At 36.4% G+C, this 23,295-nt stretch overlaps 1 protein-coding gene across 6 annotated transcripts in view; it reads right to left on the bottom strand.

Annotated features, from left to right (window-relative positions):
* LOC120772577 (filamin-C) overlaps positions 1–23,295 on the bottom strand; it is a 95,843-nt gene that overhangs the window by 45,068 nt on the left and 27,480 nt on the right. For 5 of the 6 annotated variants that reach the window (XM_040101277.1, XM_040101276.1, XM_040101275.1 and 2 more), the window contains 6 exons: positions 5,095–5,745; positions 4,727–5,032; positions 3,641–4,660; positions 2,509–2,706; positions 1,689–2,140; positions 1,175–1,617 (listed from right to left, as the gene is read on the bottom strand). In XM_040101277.1, the coding sequence (XP_039957211.1) occupies positions 1,175–1,617; positions 1,689–2,140; positions 2,509–2,706; positions 3,641–4,660; positions 4,727–5,032; positions 5,095–5,745 (3,070 nt within the window). Of the gene's footprint in view, positions 1–1,174; positions 1,618–1,688; positions 2,141–2,508; positions 2,707–2,896; positions 3,272–3,640; positions 4,661–4,726; positions 5,033–5,094; positions 5,746–23,295 lie in introns of all 6 variants that reach the window. The other variant, XM_040101280.1, reaches the window with a different exon arrangement.

Below are 23,295 nucleotides of genomic sequence, written 5' to 3'. Positions count from 1 at the left end.
TTTATATGAATAATACAAGAAATAAAAAAGGTTAATACAAAAATAATATTTTTAAATTAATTTATTCAGCAAATATTTTTTTCAAATTAATTTCATATAGTGAAAATTAATTTTGAAAAATATTCTTTGTTCCCTACTTTTTTTGATTTTTTTTTCTATTGTAATTAAAAGTATTAATTTGAGTTAAATTATTTTTACTTTTTTATTTACATCTGTTAATTACTTTTTTTTAATAAATAACACAAAGAATAAAAAGGTTTAATACAAAAATAAAATATTTTTAAATTAATTTAATTACAAAAAAATATATTTAATTAATAATTTAAATCAAATTTTAAGTAATTATTTATATTAATTTTAAAAAATGTTTTTTTTCTTCATTAATTCTGTTTTTATTTTTTTTTGTGTTATGTAATTAAAAATATTAATTTTAGTTGAGTTAAAATTATTTTTAATTTTTTACTTACTGCTGTTAATTATTATTTTTTTTAAGTAATACAAAAATGCATAAATTATATGTTTAAATGAATTTAATTAAAAAAAAAAAAAATTTAATTATAAAATTAAATTAACTTTTATATAATTGTCTAACTAATTTTTACAAATATTTTTTATTTATTAATTTTTTTTTTTCAACTTTTCTGGTTATTTCAAAATATTTAAAAAAAATTATTAAAATATTAATCAGAAGGAAGGCTAACAAATTTTGATAAAACTGAAATGTCTCTCCCACACACTGTTTAAAGTCTCTCGTGATATTTTAGAGCCACTGTATTTGTGAAAGTTCAAGACAACTTCGACTTTCTGTGAAGCTTGAACACAAAGGAACACCAAGCTTTCGAAACTGTGATGGCGGTTTTGAACAAGACTACATAATATTTTAAGAAACTTTCAATTTCATCCAACTGGCTGTGTCTTGGCTAAGCGAACCTTGAATTTATCCAAGGAAAAAACCTTAAAAGCTCGCTTTTAATATAAAAGAGGTTAGTAATTCGGCATTTAAAGCAGAAATATGCGTAAAAATGATAAAATTTGAATTTTTTTAAATTATGGCAGACATCAAAAAAGTTTTATGTTTTAATTTAATATTTCTTTGAAGCACACATACAGTTATAAATGTACAAAATTACGAAAGCTTATGCTTATCTATTAAAAACATGAATATGCGTGTTACCTGGCACGGTTTCTCCATTGAAAGTGATTTGTACAGTGTGTATGCCTGGCTCATGGGGCGTGAAGCTAGCCACGAAACGTTGGCCACCCAGTGAACGCACCGACGAAGTGACGCGACCACCATTGACCAATATTTCTAAATTGCCGGAACCGGCTTTCGAACCATCAATCTCAAATTCCACGGGACGTCCGATGGCACCGTTCGGTATATCTTGTACACGTATAGCACGGGCACCAGTAGCGCTATTCTCTATGGGGCGAAATCGCGACAACGAACTATAGCCATAATGACCGTTACCGGTGCCGCCACCACTGACACCACCACCACCAGAGGTGCGTTCAGTAACGACATGTTCGCTCGACTCCTTGACTGTCTTCGTATAGCCACCGGATTTGTCGGTATAAGTGTTATTCGAATGTGATTTAACTGTAATGGCACTGGGTCTGTAAACATTTAATAAATATGTAATTGTTAAACTATTTCCGAAAATCATATTTGTGCTGAAGAAGCTCACTTGTAACGTTCAGCATCGTCCACAGAATCGCGTGAACCACGCCGATCCGAGTGATACTTTTGCTCTTGCAATGCAAATTTATTGTATTGTGTATTACGATGTGTCTCATGGTCGATATCGGGACGATTGTATGAGAGGTCCGTGTTCAATTGCTTTTCTGTCATATTTGCCAAAGATTCGAGCGAATTATGTGAAAGCATATGTTTGGTTTTGTTGATGACATCCCAGCTGTCACGTCGTGCCGTTGCCGGTTTGATCGAGGAGACACGCACATTCGAGGAATGATCGATGCGCGGCTCGGGGGAAGCGGTACGTCGTAGGCGTTCGGCAGTTGTGTAGAGTGAAGGACTGGCACGTATATTCGAATCGGCAACATAGTTTGAGGTCGATTTGTATGTCGAAGATTTCTCAACGGTGCGAGAAGTCTCGTAATCGGGGCGATTTAGACCGTTCTAAGGCAATATAAAAATATAAATAGAAATAGAAATCAGTGATTTGCTATGAATTCAGAAAATATCAGCGTATGGAGTCTGACGTATAGATGGATATGTCAGTAAAAGGAAGAAGGAGTTCCTTTATGAGGGCAGTAGCCAGAAAGAGGGAGTTTGGTCCTAAAGATCTTAAGACCTTTAGTTATATAGTATATAACAAACTGTGTTACTTGGCCTCCAGTCGAAAACAAAGAATTTTGATCGGTCAACTCTAAGTTGAATGAGCGCCTAAATATCCAAATATCTAAACAATTATTGGCGTCTTTTATCGTAGAGGTTATCAACAAACTATTTTATACAAAACCATTGAAATAATTATGTTTAGTCACCTTATTCAATGTTGTTGTGACTGGGCTGCCGATGCGATGTGTGGCTGTCGAAATGTAGGCGTTGCTGGGTGAATGGCGTTGCACCGGCGAAATAGAGGTGTGACGTGGACTGGCGTTCAAAGTGCGCGCATTGGACTCGTACGGAATCGAAGTTTTGATTGTCAACGGACTGTGGGTGCGTACCTCACTCGAGCGTATCTGTGGGAAGAGCAACGATAAAGCAAAAAATTTAGCAAAGTTTTACTCATAGCGATAGACAGCTAATTGAGCACTTGAAATCAATAACAATAACAATCGCAGCACAAGGTTAAAGACATACAACACTGAAACAGACATATATTTTTTAACAACAACAACAAAACAATATAATAAAAAATTATTTAATTACACTCTGTATCGGACTGAGACGTGAGGCGAATGTTGTTGCCGACCGGGCGCTGGCTACATGGCTCTGTTGCTGCTGTTGGAAATGCGATTGCTGGTAGTGCGATGACGTTGCGTCTTCATAGCGATCTTCGCGCGGTGGTGCTAACTTCAAGTCACGATCGTCGCGCTTGCGGTGATATAGTTCGTTCTCTTTGTCGTAGTAGTAGTCGTTTTTGGTGTTGGACGACGACGAGGAAACTCTGGAGTCGCGACGTCCCGCAGTTACGGTGTATAGATCGGCCGAGTTGATGTATTTGGTAGTGGGAGAATTGTTGTAGTATTCACGTGAGGGAGGCTGGGGAGCTGGTGGTGGTGGTGGGGAAGTGGCCAATTTATCCTACACAAAGAATTTGGTGTTGGGCGGTTTGCGGGTTTGCGTGGAGTGTGCGGGAAATGTTCAAATGTAAGGATACAAAAAACACAACATATATGTGAAGGGGGGAGAGAGTAACGGTGTTGGGTTAGTGTTGTCTGATTTGGTTTTGTATTTTAGATTTAGTAACGGCTGCTTGGGTGCAAAGCGGTGTGGAGCGGTGCGCAGACTTTTTTTTATATTTTGGAGTTAATCACAGCGGTATGTTGTTAGTAAATAAAAATATACAATCTGAGGGTTTTAGGGCTGACTGAGACGAGAGGTATGATTTTAGCACTTTATACCATTACCAAGCTTATATTAATACATGGCGTTTCAAGCTTTGCTACCTACCTCACTCTCTCTCTTGTAGTAGCTTGATGTTGTGCGATAGTCGGGTGTGTCGATCTTCGGTGATATTGCCGGTGAATACGATCTTTGTCGCTCAGCAGTGTTGTGATTCAGCAAGTCACGACGTGACAGTGACGATGTTGCCGCCGATGTTGTGTTTCTATAGTCATTGTGTCGGGTGTTCGTGGTAGAGGTGTAATGCATTGAGGGGCTCTCGGCGCGATGTTTGCTCTCATGTAATGGGCTGCTGCGCGTTTTGCCCGAACGTCCTTTGGTGCCGACGCGCATAATGAACGGCGAACCCTTGACATCGTAGCCGTTGAAATAGACGTAGACGCGATATTTGCCATTTTGACGTGGCATGAATGTGACTCTATACTTATTTTCCACTATCTTCTCAACGGAACAAACCAGGGAACGTTTATCATGCACAATATCCACATGTAGTTCACCGGTGACACCAACGCCACGTGCGTCCACCTCGAAGGAATGTGCACGCAAGGGCATAGCGCCGTCTAAGCCATGCACTGAAACACCGCTGGCATCGAAGACGGCACAGGTGAATGGACCACCTTGTATGTGCCGCCCTTGATAGGTGATGGCGATTTCCCAGATACCTGCTTCGTCCGGTTTAAATATGGCACTGTGACCTTCCTCGACCTTCTTCAACGGGCAATTATGCGAAATGCCGGTCGGTGAGACGGCAGTGACCAGAATATCCTCCGTCTTCGGTGCGCCGGTGGCATTGACCAATACTTCGACCAGACTGCCAAGGGCACAAGGTGCCATGCCTGGTGGCGCAACTTGTATGAAACGTGGTAGCACACGGAAGAAATGTCCACCCAAGCTATCGTCGCCAACCTCTACAACTATCTCATGCATGCCATACTTTTCGGGTATGTAAACACCTTCGCCGTGCGGATTGAGACGCACGGGCTGCGGTTGGCCTGATGGAGGCACTATGAATGCCTTCACCGAACTTAGACTGATCTCGCGTGAAAGTACATCGATGCGGAAGTGCGTCTGTAAAACAAAAGCAAGAGAGCGTCAAAAGTGTCTTTATTTCTTTGGTATTTCTTGTTGGTTTACCGGTTCGCCGACACGCCCGGAATTACTCTCCATCAATACGTTTATCATGTCGGACAGTGGTGGTCGCGGTGGCACCCACTGCAAGTGCGCTGCGTAGGCCATTATACCCAAATGTTCCACTTCAGGGTTAGCCATATCTTTAGCAGTAAGTATGGGCTGAACGCCTAGACGCTGACCAGCTTCAACCGCCTTCCTGATGTTATTCTCATAATGAAAGGGGTCTGTGCTGAGTTTTTCAGGTGAAGGTGCTGGACCGCCAAGCCCCTTAATAATCTCACACATAACGCGTCCATCATTCCAGTCGGTCTGCAACATTGAAGATAAAAAATTAAAAAAAAAAATTCGTAAAATCCAACAAAATGACTTACTGTAAAGTTTTTGACAGTATCCTTGGTCTGCGTATTGACCCATCGCAATGTGGCATTGTAACCCGGTCCGCCCGGTTTCATAAAGTACGATAAATATGTCATACCAGACAACTCATCCAACCACGGTGAAGCCAAATATGCGGGCTCCAAAACTTTCGGTACACCAAATTCACTTTGTGCCAAATTCATGGTCGTCGTACAATTTTGTACGCTCTGTTTGGGATCCAGCGAACGCCAGTGTGGAAACAGACCTGGCTGACAGTAGTCCAACAATGCAGCAAGGTTGACACCACTATTCCAGTCTGTGGTCAAATTGGTTATTTTGCACTCGGGCAACGCCGCTTGCAACCAGGCGAGCATGAGCTTCCTTGGCGGGAACTTACTACGCCCAATTTGATAGCGTACAATCAGCGACCAGATGAGACCCAAAATGAGCTTCACATTGCCATTTACAATATCCACGTTGCCAATGTTGACGAGTTTGATGTGATCTTTTTCAATGGCATTCAACGCCGTGGTCGCATTCTCTAGATAATGATGTTGATTGGCTGGACGACGATTCCATGATGGCTTGAGTGGACGCGTTTGCAGATTTTCGACCAGTGCGCACAGGCAAGTGCCGTCACAAAAGTCGCTGGCCCAGTCGATAACCTAAAAAGTAAAATAGAAATGGCAGCATTGATTTTGAGTTTATTTTAAGAAATTTTTAGTTTGAAAAATTGATGAAAGCCTCAATGAAGAAATTATTTATAAGGGCATTCCATCAAAGAATTTTCAGAAAGAGTTTGCAGAATTAGGAAGGTTGGTGGAGAGGTTTATTGTCAGGAGCCCTCTATCAACTCTAGCTTGAGACTTCCTTACTATAGCAGGGTTTTTTAAGCAGAGGTTATAATGGCTGCAACCTAGCGTTAGAATTACTGTCCCGGTGTTTAGCCTATTTCGGAGAAGTAACCATCGACACAGATAGCAGGGCGGCGATACTAGCCTTGAAATTTAACTTTAACTTTAATTACCGGTGCGTTAAGGGTTGGTCAAGGAGTGCCTAACCTCGCTATCAATAGCATCGAGTGTCTTTGTGAGAAGACTGGTATGGGTGGCAGGCCACAGCGGCATCGCGGGAGACTGTAAAGCTGATGAGTTATCAAGAAAATGCATCCTAGAGCCGCTATCAGTAGAATTAGAGCGGGTTGGTGCTCATGTATCCTCTTATGTCCTACTAGTAGATGGTTGGGCTTCGCGGGAGCTTGGCCAGCGCTAGGCCACTCGCGGTAGATGCGCGGTCGCAAAAACTTTTGGTCATTAAAGATCATTAGCAAAAGATCTAGTGATCTATTTGCCCTTAGTAAGGCTAGCCTCTTCCTAGTTTTGAACCATTGCCCTATTGTCATCCGTGTTGTAGGGCTGGGAATCTTACCAGACGCAATCTGAAGAAGCTGTATTGAAGAAGATGAGGTGGAATAATCTTTGCTTTACCATATTACAAGTGAATGCTAATCTCGGCTTGGGCTTAGTGACATATTATTATTTTAAAAAATAGCTATAAAGTACCAAAAATTAAATATTGTCTACATTCATGGCGTATTGGTTAAAATTTCTGGGTGGTAACACCATTTTCATATGAAAAAATAATATTTCTGTTGAGTCCTCAAGGCTTTGAGAAGAACATTTTTCTAAATGATTTACTTAATTGAGTGCCCTCAAATGCTTTTCAAATAAGTTCCATTCAAAATGTAAAACAAATAATCGGTTGTCAATGCAAATAATTTATTTGAATAAACGTTGTAGACAGACAACCACACACTAACACGCAATCACACATAATTAGAGAAAAATAGTTTGCCCTTTGAGCGAGTTAATTAGTTTGAGTCAAGCACTTTGACTTTTGAGGTCTGTCAATTGGGACCCCACTTTGCTACACAAATAAATATGAATAAGTTTTGCAATAACTAATTGTTTGTTTGCCGTGCTCATTGCGATGTATGGCACTCGTAGTCCATCGGTTAAAACTTAGTAGCGCTTGGCAATGCCTGTGAGTGGCCGGCACACATATTGCAAAGTTATAGCCACTATATGCGTACTGGGTTGAATGAAAATTTCGAAGTTAAATAGTTACATTTTGTGCAATTATATTTCTATAAATGAGAGGGGAGAAGGGGTAAAGGGTGCCAAATTAAGTGCTGTAGTAGTTGAGAGCTGAATAGTTGTTCTTTTAGGATATGTTTGTCCTTTAAAATGTATGACTGTAACGACTTTGAGTACCGCAATCGGAAAGTGAACGTAGAGGGTTCAATATGGTCTATACATATATACGCATGTGATCTTAATTGCTTGCTAGATGTCTTGTCAAGGTCTGTCTGCTACACGTAGTTTGTAATCTGCTCTATAGAGGTTTCTACAAGTTTTAAGCTACTTAAATTTTTTTCTTATGAGAAACTGCATCGTGATTTTCAATTGGAGAGGCTTAGGTCGCTAAATAGGTCTATTGTATCAAGGCATAGATTTTAGGATGAAAAAGAAGAGTCAAACTGACTTTCGAAAAAATTGTTGCTTTCGTTATTTTATATCAATGAAGTTAAATACATTTGATTGCTTTTAACGGGAAACCCTATACTTCATATATTGCACACACATATACATATACATATAAATACCTGTACGCATGAATGTGTGCAATCATTTCCACCAACTAGCCTATTCTTAACCCTAAAAACAGACAAAATTTCACTGTACTTTGTAAAGGCAGCGACGTGGACTTGAATACGGGTCTAATTAGCGCTACGATTTCGGTGTTTGTGGCTTCATACATTGCTGTTGTTTGTATCAGTGTGATCGAGTATGTGTGTGTGACTTATTAGCACTTGTCTGTAGCGCTTTTGCCAGCGTCTGTCATTCCTATTTGCTCATAGTTAGAGTAAACTTGAGAATCAACAAATATTCAGCATACTGACAACAGCAACAACAACCGCTACCAAGAGCATAGACAACCATTCGACGTTTGAAAGCAAAAAAAAAAGGGGAAAAAAGTAAAAGCTGTGCAAAGCGAAGTTTGAAAAGTGCCGGAAAAAATGGAAAATTATGTACAATAGCCTTTTGCAATGACAAATAATAAATAATTACGAAAATAAATAGAGAGCTGTACAGTGTAGTGAGTGAGGAAAGGCCAAGTGTGTGGAGGAAAATGGAAAATGTATGTAGATATGGTTAGAGTGACCCTGTAAAGCTAAATCAATAAATATTGACACAGTCGCGCAGTTGATGCTCTAGCAAAGGCTGTAAGTTTTGTAGCGGTCAAAAAGCTAATAATTGTCCCCGCCAAATTTTTGGTAATCAGGAAAAAATGTTAACTTCGAGTACACCTAAGCTGTAATATCGTTCATAGCTGCATTTCTTATAACATAAATAGATATAAAAAGTTCTCTTTCTTGATTTTGATCGGTTTTAAATGGCAGCTTTGTGTCATTGTGATCCGATTTTAACAATTTGCTCGTGGATTGTAGCGTTGTTTTGGACAATGATTTATGCCAAAACTCGTGTCAACAAAAAGGTCAATTTGTATGATAGGTAAATGCTATAGTAGTTCAATATTGCCGTTTACTGCAAATGTACAGCTTCTTACGCAGAAAAGGACATGTGAAAATTTTCGCATCGATAACTCAAAAAACTGAAAAATATTTTTTTGTTACAATTTTTGTTACTTTATACAATTTTCAGTATTTGATTTATTTTTCAACTAGTCACAAACTAGTTGGGAATGGACTAGTTAAGTTTAAGCTAGTTTTTGTTATATCACAAAATTTTCCGTATTTCATAGAGTTTTCAACTAGTTACGAACTAGTTAAGAATGTTATAGTCCAGCTTAAGCTGCAAATTCATTAGTTTGGGATGAGTTGACAAATTAAAGTATTTAAAAATAAATTGAAATTCTTTACAATTGAAAATTGTTGCACTTTACTAAACACAAAGCATATATTTTAATAAGTATACATCCGTACGTTGGATAAAACCAGAAAAACTGTCTCAGAATATCTCACTTTAATATTTTATTGTTAATAATTTTTGACTAATATACCAATAAAAATCTAGTTGCCATATAACAGCACCAAACTATCTAGACAACATAGTTTAACTGCTAGGATACAGGCATGAAAATCACATATTGTATTTGCACGCATTCCACGCTAATCTACCAAACTGACCCACTTTGGCGCATTTATCAAACAACAATCAGCGAAACCACACACACAAATTTATGTAGGCACTTGCACTTGCAGCTACGTTTGTGTATGTGTGTGTGTGCGTAATTTCACATGCAATTACAACAGAGCGCCTCAATTTCATAGCAAAGTCACAATGCGACCGTTCGTGTTAACCTTACTCCAGCTCTGTCATATGAATTACAAATTACAAATAACAAATTTCACATTTCACAGCGATTCGGCGAGCTGCTGAGCTGCGAACAACGCGAGCGTCTGTCTGGATTTCGATTGTCAGTTGGCCGAGTCAAAAGCCATTTACACGACTCACCGCCAGCCAAACCCCTTTCCTGACCTGCGCCCATTCGAGTGCACCGGCAGCGTTTCGAAATTACATGTCCACACACGCATACACACACACAAGCTCGTATTTCACACAAATATTTATGCGCATAATAACTAAAGCGGCGAGTGATGTTAAAGGCAGACAAGCGATCGTCTGGGTGTGGCGTCTATCTGTGTACCTTTGCCCTTAACAGGCAATGACAGCTCGAGAGCCGCCTGACCGACTGTCAAATTGACCGAGCGGGGCAACGGTGTGGTCACAGATTTTACATAGATTAAGAGATGTTTTCAAATTCAACTTGTTGGGTGTTTTTTTGAAACTTAGGAATAATTATAATAAAAGAAAATCGTTTATGGCTGGGTTTATCCTAGCTGTTTTACTTTCATTTTTGGATACTTCTGAGAGCGTGGCTTGATTACATATCGAAAAATTGGTTCTACAAGTTTTGATAGTTCTGCTTTCTCCAGAATGGGTAAGGAAGCGAAGCAAAAGGGTCAGGTAGTGAATGAGAGCAAGACGAAATATCTCCTGTCATCAACCAAACAATCGTCGCACTCGTGACTTGGCTTCCACGTCTTTGTTTACAGTCATAACTTCGAAGTCATAGATAATTTCGTCTATCTCGGAACCAGCATTAGCACCAACGACAACATCAACCACGGAATCCAACGCAGAAAACTCTTCCAAACAAATGCTACTTTGGACTGAGTAGGCAATTGAGTAGTAAAATCCTCTATCGACGAACAAAGACCAAACCCTGCAAATCACTCACTGCAGAGGAATGGACTATGGGAACTCTGATGAGTCAGCGCTTCGAGTTTTCGAAAGAGAGATTCTGTGGAAGATTTATGTTCCTTTGCGCATTAGCAACGGCAAATACCACAGTTGATGGAACGATGTGCTGTACGAGATATACGACGCCATTGACATTGTTCAACGTAGTTAGAGATGTCGTCCGGTTGGATGAAAACACTCCGGCTCTGAGAGTGTTCGACGCAAAACCCACCAGGGGAAGCAGAAGAAGAGGAAGACCACCATTCCGTTGGAAAGGCCAGGTGGAGTAGGACCTGGCTGCACTTAGAATCTCTAATTGGCGGCAAACAGTGAAAATTAAGAAATACTGGCGCACTGTTGTAAACTCAGCAATACGCCGTCTACGCCAATAAAGTAGAATAAGAGTAAATTTAGAGAAGTTAGGAGTTAGCGAGCGCGAAAAAATATATGTAGCGATTCTCATTGCAGGTTTGGGGCATGTTGGATGTTATATTTAATGATTTTCACTTTTTTGCTGTTGGCCGACAGGATTACTATTTCAAATTCAGATAGCTTAAAAATGAGTTGCTTGAGGAAACCTGCATAGGATATAATAACAAATAAATACTTTCCTTATATACTTCTTTCTATTAACAAGAAAAACTGCCAGAAAAATACTCAGCTCACACTTTCTACTGCTTCGAATTCATCTCACTCCATTCCAAGTAAAAGTTATTTGTTTAAGAAATTTCCCATATTTATTTTAGAAATAATAACACAAACAACATTTAGTTACGCTTAGCGCATGTGAAATAAGTCAACCAAATGTAAATGCAACCAAAACAACGCCACCACAACAAATGTGTAGATGAAAAAGCGACAACAACAAGCATAAATAGCACATCGCTGACAGTTATGAGAAGCGGAATTTCCGTGGAGCCTACAGCACCGTCATAACGTCATAAGTGTTTGTATGCATATAACTAACTGAACGAATCCCAAGTCGGCTGCCTTCAACTCCCGCTCACTGCCACTGCATCAGCAGCCAAACTGACAGGGACACGACAACACCGCACCGTTGATGGGCCATATGAATGTGTCATGTCAGCAGCGGCAGCAGCGGCGGTGGCGGCGTTGAGCGCCTCGCTTGCAAAATTCATTGGCTCGGACACACTGGGGCGGCCTGTTAGTGGCAGCCGCGGCTCGTGTGTGTGATCACATGTGGCAGCAGCAGCAGTTTCCATCACTGTCAACGCATCACTTACGCCACCAGCCCAGCGTGCTGCCGGTGTTGCTGGTTGGCTGGATGGTTGTTGTATTGGTGTTTCCATTGTGTTGGCGATTGTTGAATAAAACATTACGCTCAGTGGCTACTGTGCTGCGGTTGCCACAAATGTGTGCCACCAACTGATGAATTTATTTAAATTATTTGCGCGAAAAAGAAAACACCAAAAGATAAAAGGTAATTTTTGTTTATGTGATTACGAGTATGTGTGTGCGTGTGAAAATGAGTTGTTTGGAATTTTCGAAAATAGAGTTATGTAAGCTAGTGCCAAATTAGGAAAAGGTATAGGAGGCCCAAATAATTTAATTTAATGTAAAAGATAGGTATTAATGAAGCTTTGGTATATTCTACTTAGAGGGCATATCCACCGTGAAATATTTAAAGAATTTCATTTTAAAATAACATACTAAAATTTTGAATCGATATTAGAAATAATTTTTAAGTTACAACCTTTCAAAGTGTAGTCAATCGGTTCAATTAGCTCCATCAGTACATCGAAAAACTAGTTTTTTTTCCAAATTCGATGACTAGGTTAAGTTAAGATAGGCCATAAAATTGATCCAAAATCTATGAATTTCACTTGGACAGATATTTTTCTTTTTTGTTACCTATAAATTTCTAAAATCACCATTTTGCTTTTTTCAAGTCGCTTCAAGCTTGGAGAACAAGGATCCAATCACAGTCAAATTTTTGTGCATATTCTGAATATAGCTTTCTATATCAGACCCAAAACGGCCAAAATTTGGGTAAACTCCAGATTTTGATTTAAAACGCCGCCTTTTTGTAATTTTTTTATATATTTTTTACCGTAAATCATTCTACGGACAAAATCGTCTAGTAGAACATTTTCATCAGGTTTCATCCACAAAGGGCTGGGATTACTGCAGCAATGGAATACATATTTTTATTTGGCGCCGCCGGAGTTCACGTGTATCTTTAAAATTTTTTTTCAAAATTTTTTTTTTTTTCAATTTTTATTTTCAATTTTTTTTTTTTAATTGCAGGTTATTTCGAGTATAGTAGTAGTATAGTTTATTTGCAATTCCCAAAAATCGGTGTTTTTTAAACTGTCGCACTTGGTGTGCCCTTCGAATAAATTAATGTTTAATATTTTATTTATTTGATCAATAAATTTGAAACAAGAATTTGAACACGTGGCAACACTTACTGAAAGCAAATTTAACTATTAGCTTTCTTAAACCTCTATGATTTGATATCCAGTTTGCAGTAAATTGTGTAATTATATATAATTGAATTAAAATTTAAAAAAGGTGGCAATCTTAATATTTTAAATTTTATTTTATTTTTTTTATGTGTCTATAGTCTAATTTCCGTTTTGTTTTGTGTTTTTCAACACGTTATATGCTTTTAATTCCAAGTTTACAAAAAATTAAAATTTTAAAAAGGTGCCAACATTAAATTTTAAAGTATATTTCTTATAAGCGTCTTTATTTTGATGCCCTTATTGTTAAATTTTTTTAATTAAAATTATGGAATTGAAATTTTAAAAAGGTTTCACCTTTAAATTTTAAAGTATCCGTATTTCCTACAAGCGTATTATTTTGATGGCCGTGTTGTTATGTTTTTCAATAAATCATATTTGTTTACATAATTAAAATTTGAAAAATATTAAAACTTTAAGAAGGTGGCAACCTTAATACTAAAATTTTTTTATAAGCGTCTATAGTTTGATATCCGTATTGCAATGTTTTTAATACATTATTGTTTTTAATTAAAATTTTCAAAAAGGTGGCAACTTTGATTCATTAAATTTTATTTTTTATTAGCGTCTATAGTTTGATATCAGTATTGCTATGTTTAAACATGTTAATAAATAATATTTTTTTAAAAAACTATGGAATTTAAATTTTAGCAAGGTGGCAACCTTAATGATTTAAATTTTGTTGTAAGCATCTATAGTTTGATATCCGTATTGTCATGTTTTTTTTTTCAAATAAATCATATTTTTTAAATCAAATTTACAAAAAGGTGGCAACCTTAATTTTTTTTCAACAAAAAATAAATGAAACAAAGCATAAAATAAATTTTAATAACAGAAATATTTTAACAAATTGTTTTTAATATTGTTCAGTTGTAATAAATTTTCAACACTTATTACTAAAAATCCAAATGAACGCAGTATTGAATTTACAGCAATTCCCTTGACTCACTGTTTGTTGCAAATAAAAAATTTCTACGTGCATAACTACCTGTCCAGCCGCGGCCATCAGTTGGGCGCATTTTTGGGCGCGTTCACGAGCAAATTTTGTTCCTATATACATACATACATATGTATGCATGTGTATGTGTGCGATTTTGCAATTTTTATTGTTGCATATGGAAAAAAATGTTTTCCGCGCAACAAGTCACGCATATAAATGTATATATAGATTTTTACAGCAGATGGTGTTATGTTTTTATTGTACTTTTTGTTATTGCAAAAATGTATGTGTGTTTGTGTGTGTATGCCTGCTGTTTTCAAGTTGAGCGATTTTGAATTGTTAAACTTGTCTGTTGACGCGACATTTCGCCATATTCGGTTGGAAAGGAAGGCGAACTGGTTGCCCATTTTGGGAAAACTGCACTTGAATTGCGAATTTTTCGCTTAAATTTATTTGCAAAAATTCAATAAATTGCAATTAAAAACTATTTATAAATAACAAGTTGCCACTTGAATTGGTTGAACTGCTGGTTGCACGTTTGAGTGGAGAATATTTACGAAAATGGCGAATTAGAATATGTTTACAGAGAATAACGGTATTGCTGCCCACGATTTATTTTTCATTCAAGTACAATTTGAGATTGTTTATTTTTTCAAAAAATAATTGGCAAAATGAATTATGACACTTGTGACGCTCACGCCGAGCTCAGCTTTCATAATTGTTGATATATTCTTTTTTAATCATATGAGTACAGTTAACAAAAGTATATAATAAATTCATATGATTTGCTGCAAGTTCCCCACACACACATACATACATTTGCAGCTACTTTGCCGCAAAAATTGCGCCCACACTCACTGTGCCGCACTCGCAGCCATTAAGAGGTTGAGTTTTTCAAAGAGGCGAAATTCAACAAAAAATCGTTTTTTAATTTAATTCACCTCGTGCGCTTAGCTTATTTCACTTTGGAGCCAAAGTTTCTTGGCCAGCGACATTTGTCATCGTCACCAACATTTCTGGCGTTGTCACACAGTTGACACCCCCACATCCCGTACAATCAACCGCACAATTTGATGACGACGACTTCTCTAAATCACACACACATACATGTGTTCTTCTAAGCATTTGTATGCGTTTGTGTGTGCGTGTATACTGACAGTTTGGGTTTTTGTTTTTGACGGCCGTGGCTGACAGGTGTTCAACTTTACACCAACTTTTGCATGTAAATGTCTTTGTATGGATTAGTGTTTGCATGCTCACACATACATATGTACATATATATACACACATATATCCATTTGTATTTGCATACTATATATAATAGAGATATATCCCTGGCTCTAAGTAATTTACAAATTTAAAATATGAAGTCATTCGTATTCGCTTGGTTGGCTTATATGCTCGCACACACACACATACCTACAAATCTTTGTACAGAAAAAGTAAATATTATACTATATGTCGGTGTTTATTTATTCAATGAATTTCAAGTGGTTTTAAGTACATCATTCTTAAATTCGTATATCTGTGAAATATTTAAATAATTTTGTATTTTTTCTATGCCCAAAAATGCACTTGTTTTGTATTTGAAGCAACAAACATAAACAAATTTATTTCTTATTCATATTTCCGTATTTGGAAACTAAAGTATCAACTAAATTTCGAAGAAATTATTTTTTAAATTATATAAAAAATAGTAATTCCAAAACATATGTATGTACATATATATATTTTAAAGCTTTTCCAATATTGTTCTCCTACTTTTGTAGTTTCAAGTCAGCTGAGAATAGTTGAGAACATTGTATGACGAGCTTTTTCTAGTTAGATATATACTCGAGGATTTGTATCACCTCAACTGTGTTAGAGGACCACAGACCGTTTAGAACAACATTCGCAAATTTTTCCTTTAAATTTGTTGAGTAATGTTATCAATACAAAGTTTAAAAATAGCTTAAAGTTATTTCCAAAACTCATGTTCTCTGCCAGTGACATATAGAACGAATTTCTGGCAGTACGATAGTGCAAACAGGGATTCTATTGTATCAAGGAAAATTACGTTCTTGCATGATTCGTTTGATGAAGGCGTTTGTCAATTCCTTTGGGGCATCTCTGTGACGTCGTTGTGGTGAATTTTGTGGAAAGATTTTGGCCTACATTCTTAGAAGAGCAAATTGACGCAAGAACTGAATCCGCTTGACTACCAAAATTGTCGCATGTTCGTGAATTGTGCTGAGCAACAGCTGGAAAATGATCCGGATTTTCATCTTCAGCGTTGAGGATCATTTCTGGCTGAATGACTTCCTCAATAAGCAAAATATGCGTTACTGGTCAAGCAGCAATCAACACGTACTCCATGAAAAAATTATGACTTGGTGCGGTTTATGGGCCGGCGGCGTCATTGAGCCGTACTTCTTCCGTCACGATCAAGACCGGCATGTTACTGTAAATGTGGTTACATCAGTCTATGGCCTATGCCAACGAGCTAGCGACGATTGATGAACTTTGTACGAATATCGAACGTGAAATTGGTTGGAAATATGGTTGAAAACGCTCCTATTGTAAAACCATTTATAAGTATTAGATAGTTCTAATACAAACCACACTGATTGTAAATAAACCAATTTATCGTGGAAAACTTTTGAGATAGACTCAATTCGTCAATAATGAATCGATAAGCTCATTTATATGGTAAGTTATCTTTAGATTATATTTTTGGTATTATATGTACGTAAATTTTGAATCTTTCAAGCACCATAAAATTCACAGAAGATATTTGAGCAAAAAAGTAAGAAGATCGTAAAATTTGTATATGTACATAGAAAAGTATGAGTGGATTTGTAAATTGATAAGAAAGATGTAATGTTATTACTAATAGAAACCCTTACGGACCGCTTTATAAATTACTACGAAACGTAAAAATCGGTCAGAAGTTTTCAATACAAGGACTTTATTTTGATAGATCAGTTTGTAAGGCAGCTGAAGTGTTCAAATGATCAGGTATTTATAAAGAAGAGGGGGTCTCAAAAATTGGGGGGAAAAGTTGGCGTATACGATGTGAGTTCAAAAAATAATTTGAAATTATTTCAATTTTCTTTTTACCTTAAAGAGCCTTAAAGAGCATAGATGATATTAAAAGAGCATGTCTGAAAGAGCTAAGTTTTGACGATTGGAAGAAGCACTGGCATAAGTTAATCATATTATATCATATGGGGACTAATAATACTTTTTCTCTAAAGAAGTAAATTCATATCCTTTTCCGAATATACAATGAAAGACCGACATGTCTAAATCGACTCGACTTCTAAAGCTGTTTATTTATAGGTATTATACTTTTGAGAGACTTCAAATCAAAAGGAAACGATTATTACGAATTTCGTAACAAACATACCGTGTTCGGGATATAAAAAGAAATGTGTGTGGGAATAAAATACATGACGATTTTATGACTGCTATGGTTAGAACTCCCTTATATTTCTCACGTTTGATGAAGAGACGGTGCTAGGAACCTATACTTAACACCTAAGTAAGACTAAGGTTCAAAGATCTTCAATGGCTTTCTACCAAAAACATTTGCCAAGCGGTAGAGTGCTGAAACACGTTACATCTAATTCATACCATGTAGCATATTATGGTAGTGAAGATATTTTGTTGAAATTGTTGAGAAATTTTAGATTTCACGTTTCAAATTTATGCAGACATAAATTCTTGCAATTAAAAAGTAAATTCCACCCAAAGCCATACTTGTTTTTGTCAAAAAAGTAAAACTATTTGAACTCGTGTGACGGCAGCACAGACCGGTTGGGTCGGGCAATAACAAATATTTAGTTAAGTCGGCTTAAACGGTTCACTTTCGAGACAACACCAGCCACTCACAGCCACTTGTATAGTGTGGGCCAACTTTGCATTTCAGCTGAAAAATGCAGAACTCCGCCAAACTGTAAATGCAATAAGCAAAGGCCCGCAATTTCTAACTAACAACGCGGGCAATTGAAGGCAGCGCCTAAGCGAGTATGTGCAACAGTGTCTAATGCCAGAGCATGAAGGCGGCCAACAGACAGGCGGCACAGTATTATGAATGGCCTGAAAGCCAGAGGAAGTGAGAAGTAAAAAGGTTGCAGCGATCGAAAGTCAGTCAGCTGCGTCCAAATTAGCCGACACGACGGCTCGATGGACGCTAGTTAACTTGGCGCGCTAACGACATTGCTGAATGGCTGAGCGAGCAGGCGGCGTGGAGCGCGAATGCAGACACAACACATTTCATTCATTACTATGGCTCACTATAGATGACTATGGTGGGGAGTGGCGCTGTGGGGTGATGGGCGCAACGCGCGGATTGGTGGTGTTGGCGGGTGAACGCGTCAAGCGACAAACAAGTTTATTAACATGGCTAAGCGAGTGAGCGTTGAATGACGAAAACACAACAAGTAAAAAGGCAGAATTAGCAGAAGCAGTGTAGCGGCGGAGGGCAAAAAGAAACCGAAAGAAGTCAAATTCAGTTGGTCGCTGCGTTAATGTTGGCGACTAAGCCAAGAAAAAAAAATGGGGAAAAAATCGTAAAAAATGTGGGCCAAAACTACGTCGCGGTGCGTTGGCCTCAATTAAAAATTCATTTCACTCTCATTTGTTGGCAACGCTGTGCTTTGTTTTGCTGCTGTTGTTGCGCTGTTGTCACTGCCGTTGCCGGCTGACGCGTTGCGCCGCTCTTTTGTTGGGCGCCTGTAAACGCTTTGGTAGTTGATTAAAATAACAACAAATCCAACAGCAAGCTTGTGCTAAGCAGACAACAAAATATTTCGTCTAAATGCCTTTCTGCTTCTTAGCAAGGCTTTTATAGCACACATATACATGTGTATAACAAGCAACGGTAAAAGCGTGAGTGAGCCGCTGGCAAGCGGGAAATAACCGAGTTAAAAAAAACGAAACACAAAAGCTCCATTTAGAAGAAATATATTAATAACAGTAACAAAAGAAATATTTATGGCGTAAAAATTAAATCATTAGCAAACAACAATAAATATTTGAGCTGCCTTGGCTGTTGGTGTACCACTAAAAGCTGATTTTTGGAATTTCTTGTTTTGCAAGTAACTAAGCTTCTTTTTTGTTTTGCTAGGTATTCCGCTTCCTTAAGTCAACATAATAAGATATACATATGTACATAGCTGCTTAATTTGCATAGCTTTTATTTGCCATATTAAATTTCGGATCTTAGTATTGTATCTACCGAAGCTTTAATGGCTTCTTATTTGCTTTATGTAATCAGAAAATGACGTGATCGCATATGTATATTTGTTTACGTAGGTATGTGCATATGATTGCTTATATACTGAACTATAATGAATATGTGCTAAATTTGGTAAGCTTAAATGGAAATTGAAATTGTTGAAACTCTTTTGCCCCGGAACAGCGAAGGACTAAAGCAGTCTTACTTAACGTCACTAATAAACGCGGATTAAGTATTTTTTGCCTTCCTTTGCTTTATTTCATACAGGCTTCTAACCGCACGACGCCAAATAAATCAATTATATTCTTATACTATGTTCGGACCGACATTGAAAATATATTTTCGTGGGAAAAACTGGTTTTTGCACGAAAACTTGTTTTTTCGTCCATGTAAAATCTGTCAAACGAAAACACAGTTTTCGCTGAAAACTACTTGAAAACTTACATTCCACTCATTATAATCGGTGCTTGCTCTAGTTTAATCGATTTTTTTGGAAGACATATTTTGCCGGCCCTAAATTGTCACTTGATATTTGTTTATGTTCCATATACAAATCATATTAAGGGGACTCTCTTGCTTTTGCAAAACCTTGCACGGTCCTCTTGGTGCAACGGCACAACAACAAACACACGCAGAAAATTATTTGCAATGACTGTAAAATATGTCAGACCAGCCACGTTTATTTTTGTGCTATCATATATCACTAGATTCTGCAATGGGTGCTCTCTTGGCCTTGAATATTTCGGTATAGGATTTTTGCATTTTGTGTCATCGTGCAATCTTGCAACAACAAGAGAATGCAGCTATTGATAGTTGTCAGTGAAAACTCATCGAAAACACACATTGTCGGTCTGAACGACTTAGATTCCACACATGCAAATGTGTTTTCAAGATGTTTTCAATGCCGGCCCGAACATAGTATTACTTATCAATAAAATCGATTAAGTATTTTTTCGATATATATTGGTCTAGTATATTTTCGATAAATATCGATCCAGTCTAAGTATAATACAAATATTTCCTTTCAATAATATCGATATATTAAGTTTCTCATATGTACCGATAAACTATAAATATCGATTTGCATTATGAAATATCCCATACCTATATTAATATCAGCTCAACTAATAAATAATATCGATTAATTATAGTTTCAATAAATATCGATACGTACGATGTTACCTACTATATTAGTTTAATTTTTCCTATCAAAAATATCCAATCAAAAATAACGATTAATTTCTTCTTCTTAACTGGCGATAAATCACATTTTAAAAAAATATTGCTTCGAAAACATAACTTTATAACCCATAAAGAACGATTAACTATAAATATCGATAAATTATGTGTCGATAAATATCGATTGAAATTTTCGATAATTATTGATACGCGTAATGAAACATACATATATTAATTTCATCTCAACTAATCGATACATAAAAGTAACAATATGTATCGATAAACTATAATTGTTGGTAAATAATATTTTCGATAAATAAGTGTAGAAATTGTGTAATGACTAAAAATGCTTTGATATTTTAGACACGCCATTGACTATTAAGGATCTGACTTTATCGCCATCCGAGTTGGTTTTGAAAATTGATTTGACATTGACATTTCAAATAACTGTGGAAATAGTTATGCTTAACCACTAGAACGCAGAATTTAAGAAATAAAATGCCCTCAAAATTTCCTATTTTTCGCCTAAAAATAACTTATTTTCTCGAACTATTGAGCATGGCAACCATTTTAGGCATAAAAGAACGCTAGAACATCTCCTTTGCTTCTGACCGACCTCATATAGAACACGGCTTAGATATCAAATAACTAGGAATGCCTGCAGGACTTCAGCTCGTAATAATAAAATCTGGCATTATAAAAGCGCTGAATGGCGTGACACAAAACCACCTAACCCATAATTCCTGAGCGCAAGCCAATATCAAGGAATAACTAGTTTTCGTTTATCAAAGTTTTTCGAAAATCACTGAAAAACTCGTCAACGCCATTACGTCACCCTTTGGAGCTTTTGTAGTGTTTTGCTTTAAGCATTTTTTGGGATTATATACCCACATACACATATCTTCATCTACTCTTGTTTACACGCCAGCACGTAGTGGACATAAACGAAATCTTATTTATTACGCATGTGAAGGGTCACACAACTCTAAATGCCAAAGTCACGAGTGTTTTAAAACAAAAGCTCAACAATGTAAAATATAAAAAATAAAACAATAAATAAAGTAAAAATGTGAAAAAATGCTCGAAGATTGTCAAACCCCAATGAATGATTGCGATGAGCTTGCGTGTAGCTGAGTTGGCGTGGAAGAATTTCCGATTTTATCCTTATTTGCTTTTCACATATTGGTTTTTGTTGTAGGTACTTGCACTAATCGCACTTTATATGTACATACATACATGTGTAATTATTTGTAGATAATTATCGCCTGATAGCATTGTTGTTGTAATAGTTTACGGCCATTGAAATTATGGGCTGCGCCGCGCAGTCGCAGCCTTGGCATTCGCAGCGCCGAATTTGGTAAAGCCAGCGTTCTCGTTTTGTATTTTTCGATTATTCATTGCTGTAGAGTAAATATTATCTACGCGGCTTTAAATAATATATTAAGTACATTTGTACGCTTGCACATATGTTGGAGGCATGTACTTTTTGCTAAATAAATAAATTATGCATTTTTGTTGTTTTTTGGCACAATACGAATTCTATATTTAGCTTGTAATTTCATTTCGCTTATTAAATACAAATTCAAAATCCGAATTTCACGTATTTTTGGGATTTTAGCTTCATTCATTCACTTGCATTTTGCACATTTCAATCAAATAATTTTTCATTTTGCGCTCATTAAATTTTTTTGATTATTTTACGACTTTATTTGAATGAATTTTATTCCATTGACAGCAAGCTGTTTTTGTTTTTTAATAACGACTTTAATGGAATTTTAATGAAGCGCTAATGCGTTTGAGGGATGAGTGTGCTGTCAAGCGCTTGAAATGGGCTCGGAGCATGCTTGAATTGCGAAGTATTTACAATACTGAAATTTATGTGAAATCGGATATCTTAAGTGACCGTGAGACTATTAGTGATATACATACATATGTATGTATAATAGTTTGCGATCTCTAGTCGGGTGATGAGTACTTTCTAGCAAATCTTCAAGCTACAACCCTATTCGTCAAGACAGCGACATTTTTTTGAAATACTTTCACTTTTATGCTAGACATACTTATTTTCGAAGTATGGAAAAGTCATTTTTTTGACTTCAGATTTTTTCTCTTGGAGTGTTCGGATCAAATCTGGTTCGAAAGTTTCTGTTTAACATTGTGTTAGGCAGTTAAGTTCATTTAAAAAAAAAAAAATGTTTATGCTTATATATTTAATGTACATATGTATGTACATATATTTGAAAATAATCTCTGAAAATAAGTATTTTTTACCTTCCTTTGATTTATTTTATACTGGCTTCTAACCGCACTATGGGAACTATATCAATTACATATTTACTTATCGATAATATCTATAAAGTATATTTTCGGTAAATATTGATCCACTCTATGAAAGCTAAAAATATAAATTTTCTATCAATAATATCGATACAATTAGTTATCCATAGGTAACGATAACCTATAATAATCGATAAATTATATATCGATAAATATCGATTTGCAGGAGAAAAATATGTACCATACGTGTATTAATTTCATCTCAACTAATCAATAATATCGATACATTGTAATTTCGATAAATATCGATATGAATGATATAACCTATTATATCAATTTCATATTTATCTATCAAAGATATCTATATACATATTAATTTCATCTCAACTAATTGATAAATTATAATTTCGTTAGATATCGATACGCACGTTGGAACCTCTATCAATTAATTTTTTTCTTATGAATAAGATCGATAAATTGTGTTATCTATGAGTAAACCGATAAACTATAAATATCGGTCAATTACATTTTCGATAATTGTTGACAATTTTTTACTTTTTTTTGAAACATTTTGACTAGTCCTTCGATTCCTGTATCCTTCTATGGAAATATTATTTTTTGGGTTTTGGGATTTAAAAATCTTTCCAACGCCAGACACCTGTTTTCAAAGATGCTCCTGTACAGCGGCAACTTGATCAAGGGGATCCGAAATTTTCCAAATAAATCTCCAGTTAAGTAAGTACATCAGCAAATGTGTGAATTATTTTAATAAAATTCAGAGAGCA

The sequence above is a fragment of the Bactrocera tryoni genome, chromosome 3 (assembly GCF_016617805.1).
Source record: "Bactrocera tryoni isolate S06 chromosome 3, CSIRO_BtryS06_freeze2, whole genome shotgun sequence".
Taxonomy (NCBI): Eukaryota; Metazoa; Arthropoda; class Insecta; order Diptera; family Tephritidae; genus Bactrocera; species Bactrocera tryoni.
The sequence above is the reverse complement of the archived record's forward strand: the minus strand, read 5'-3'. Positions and strand labels throughout refer to the sequence as shown.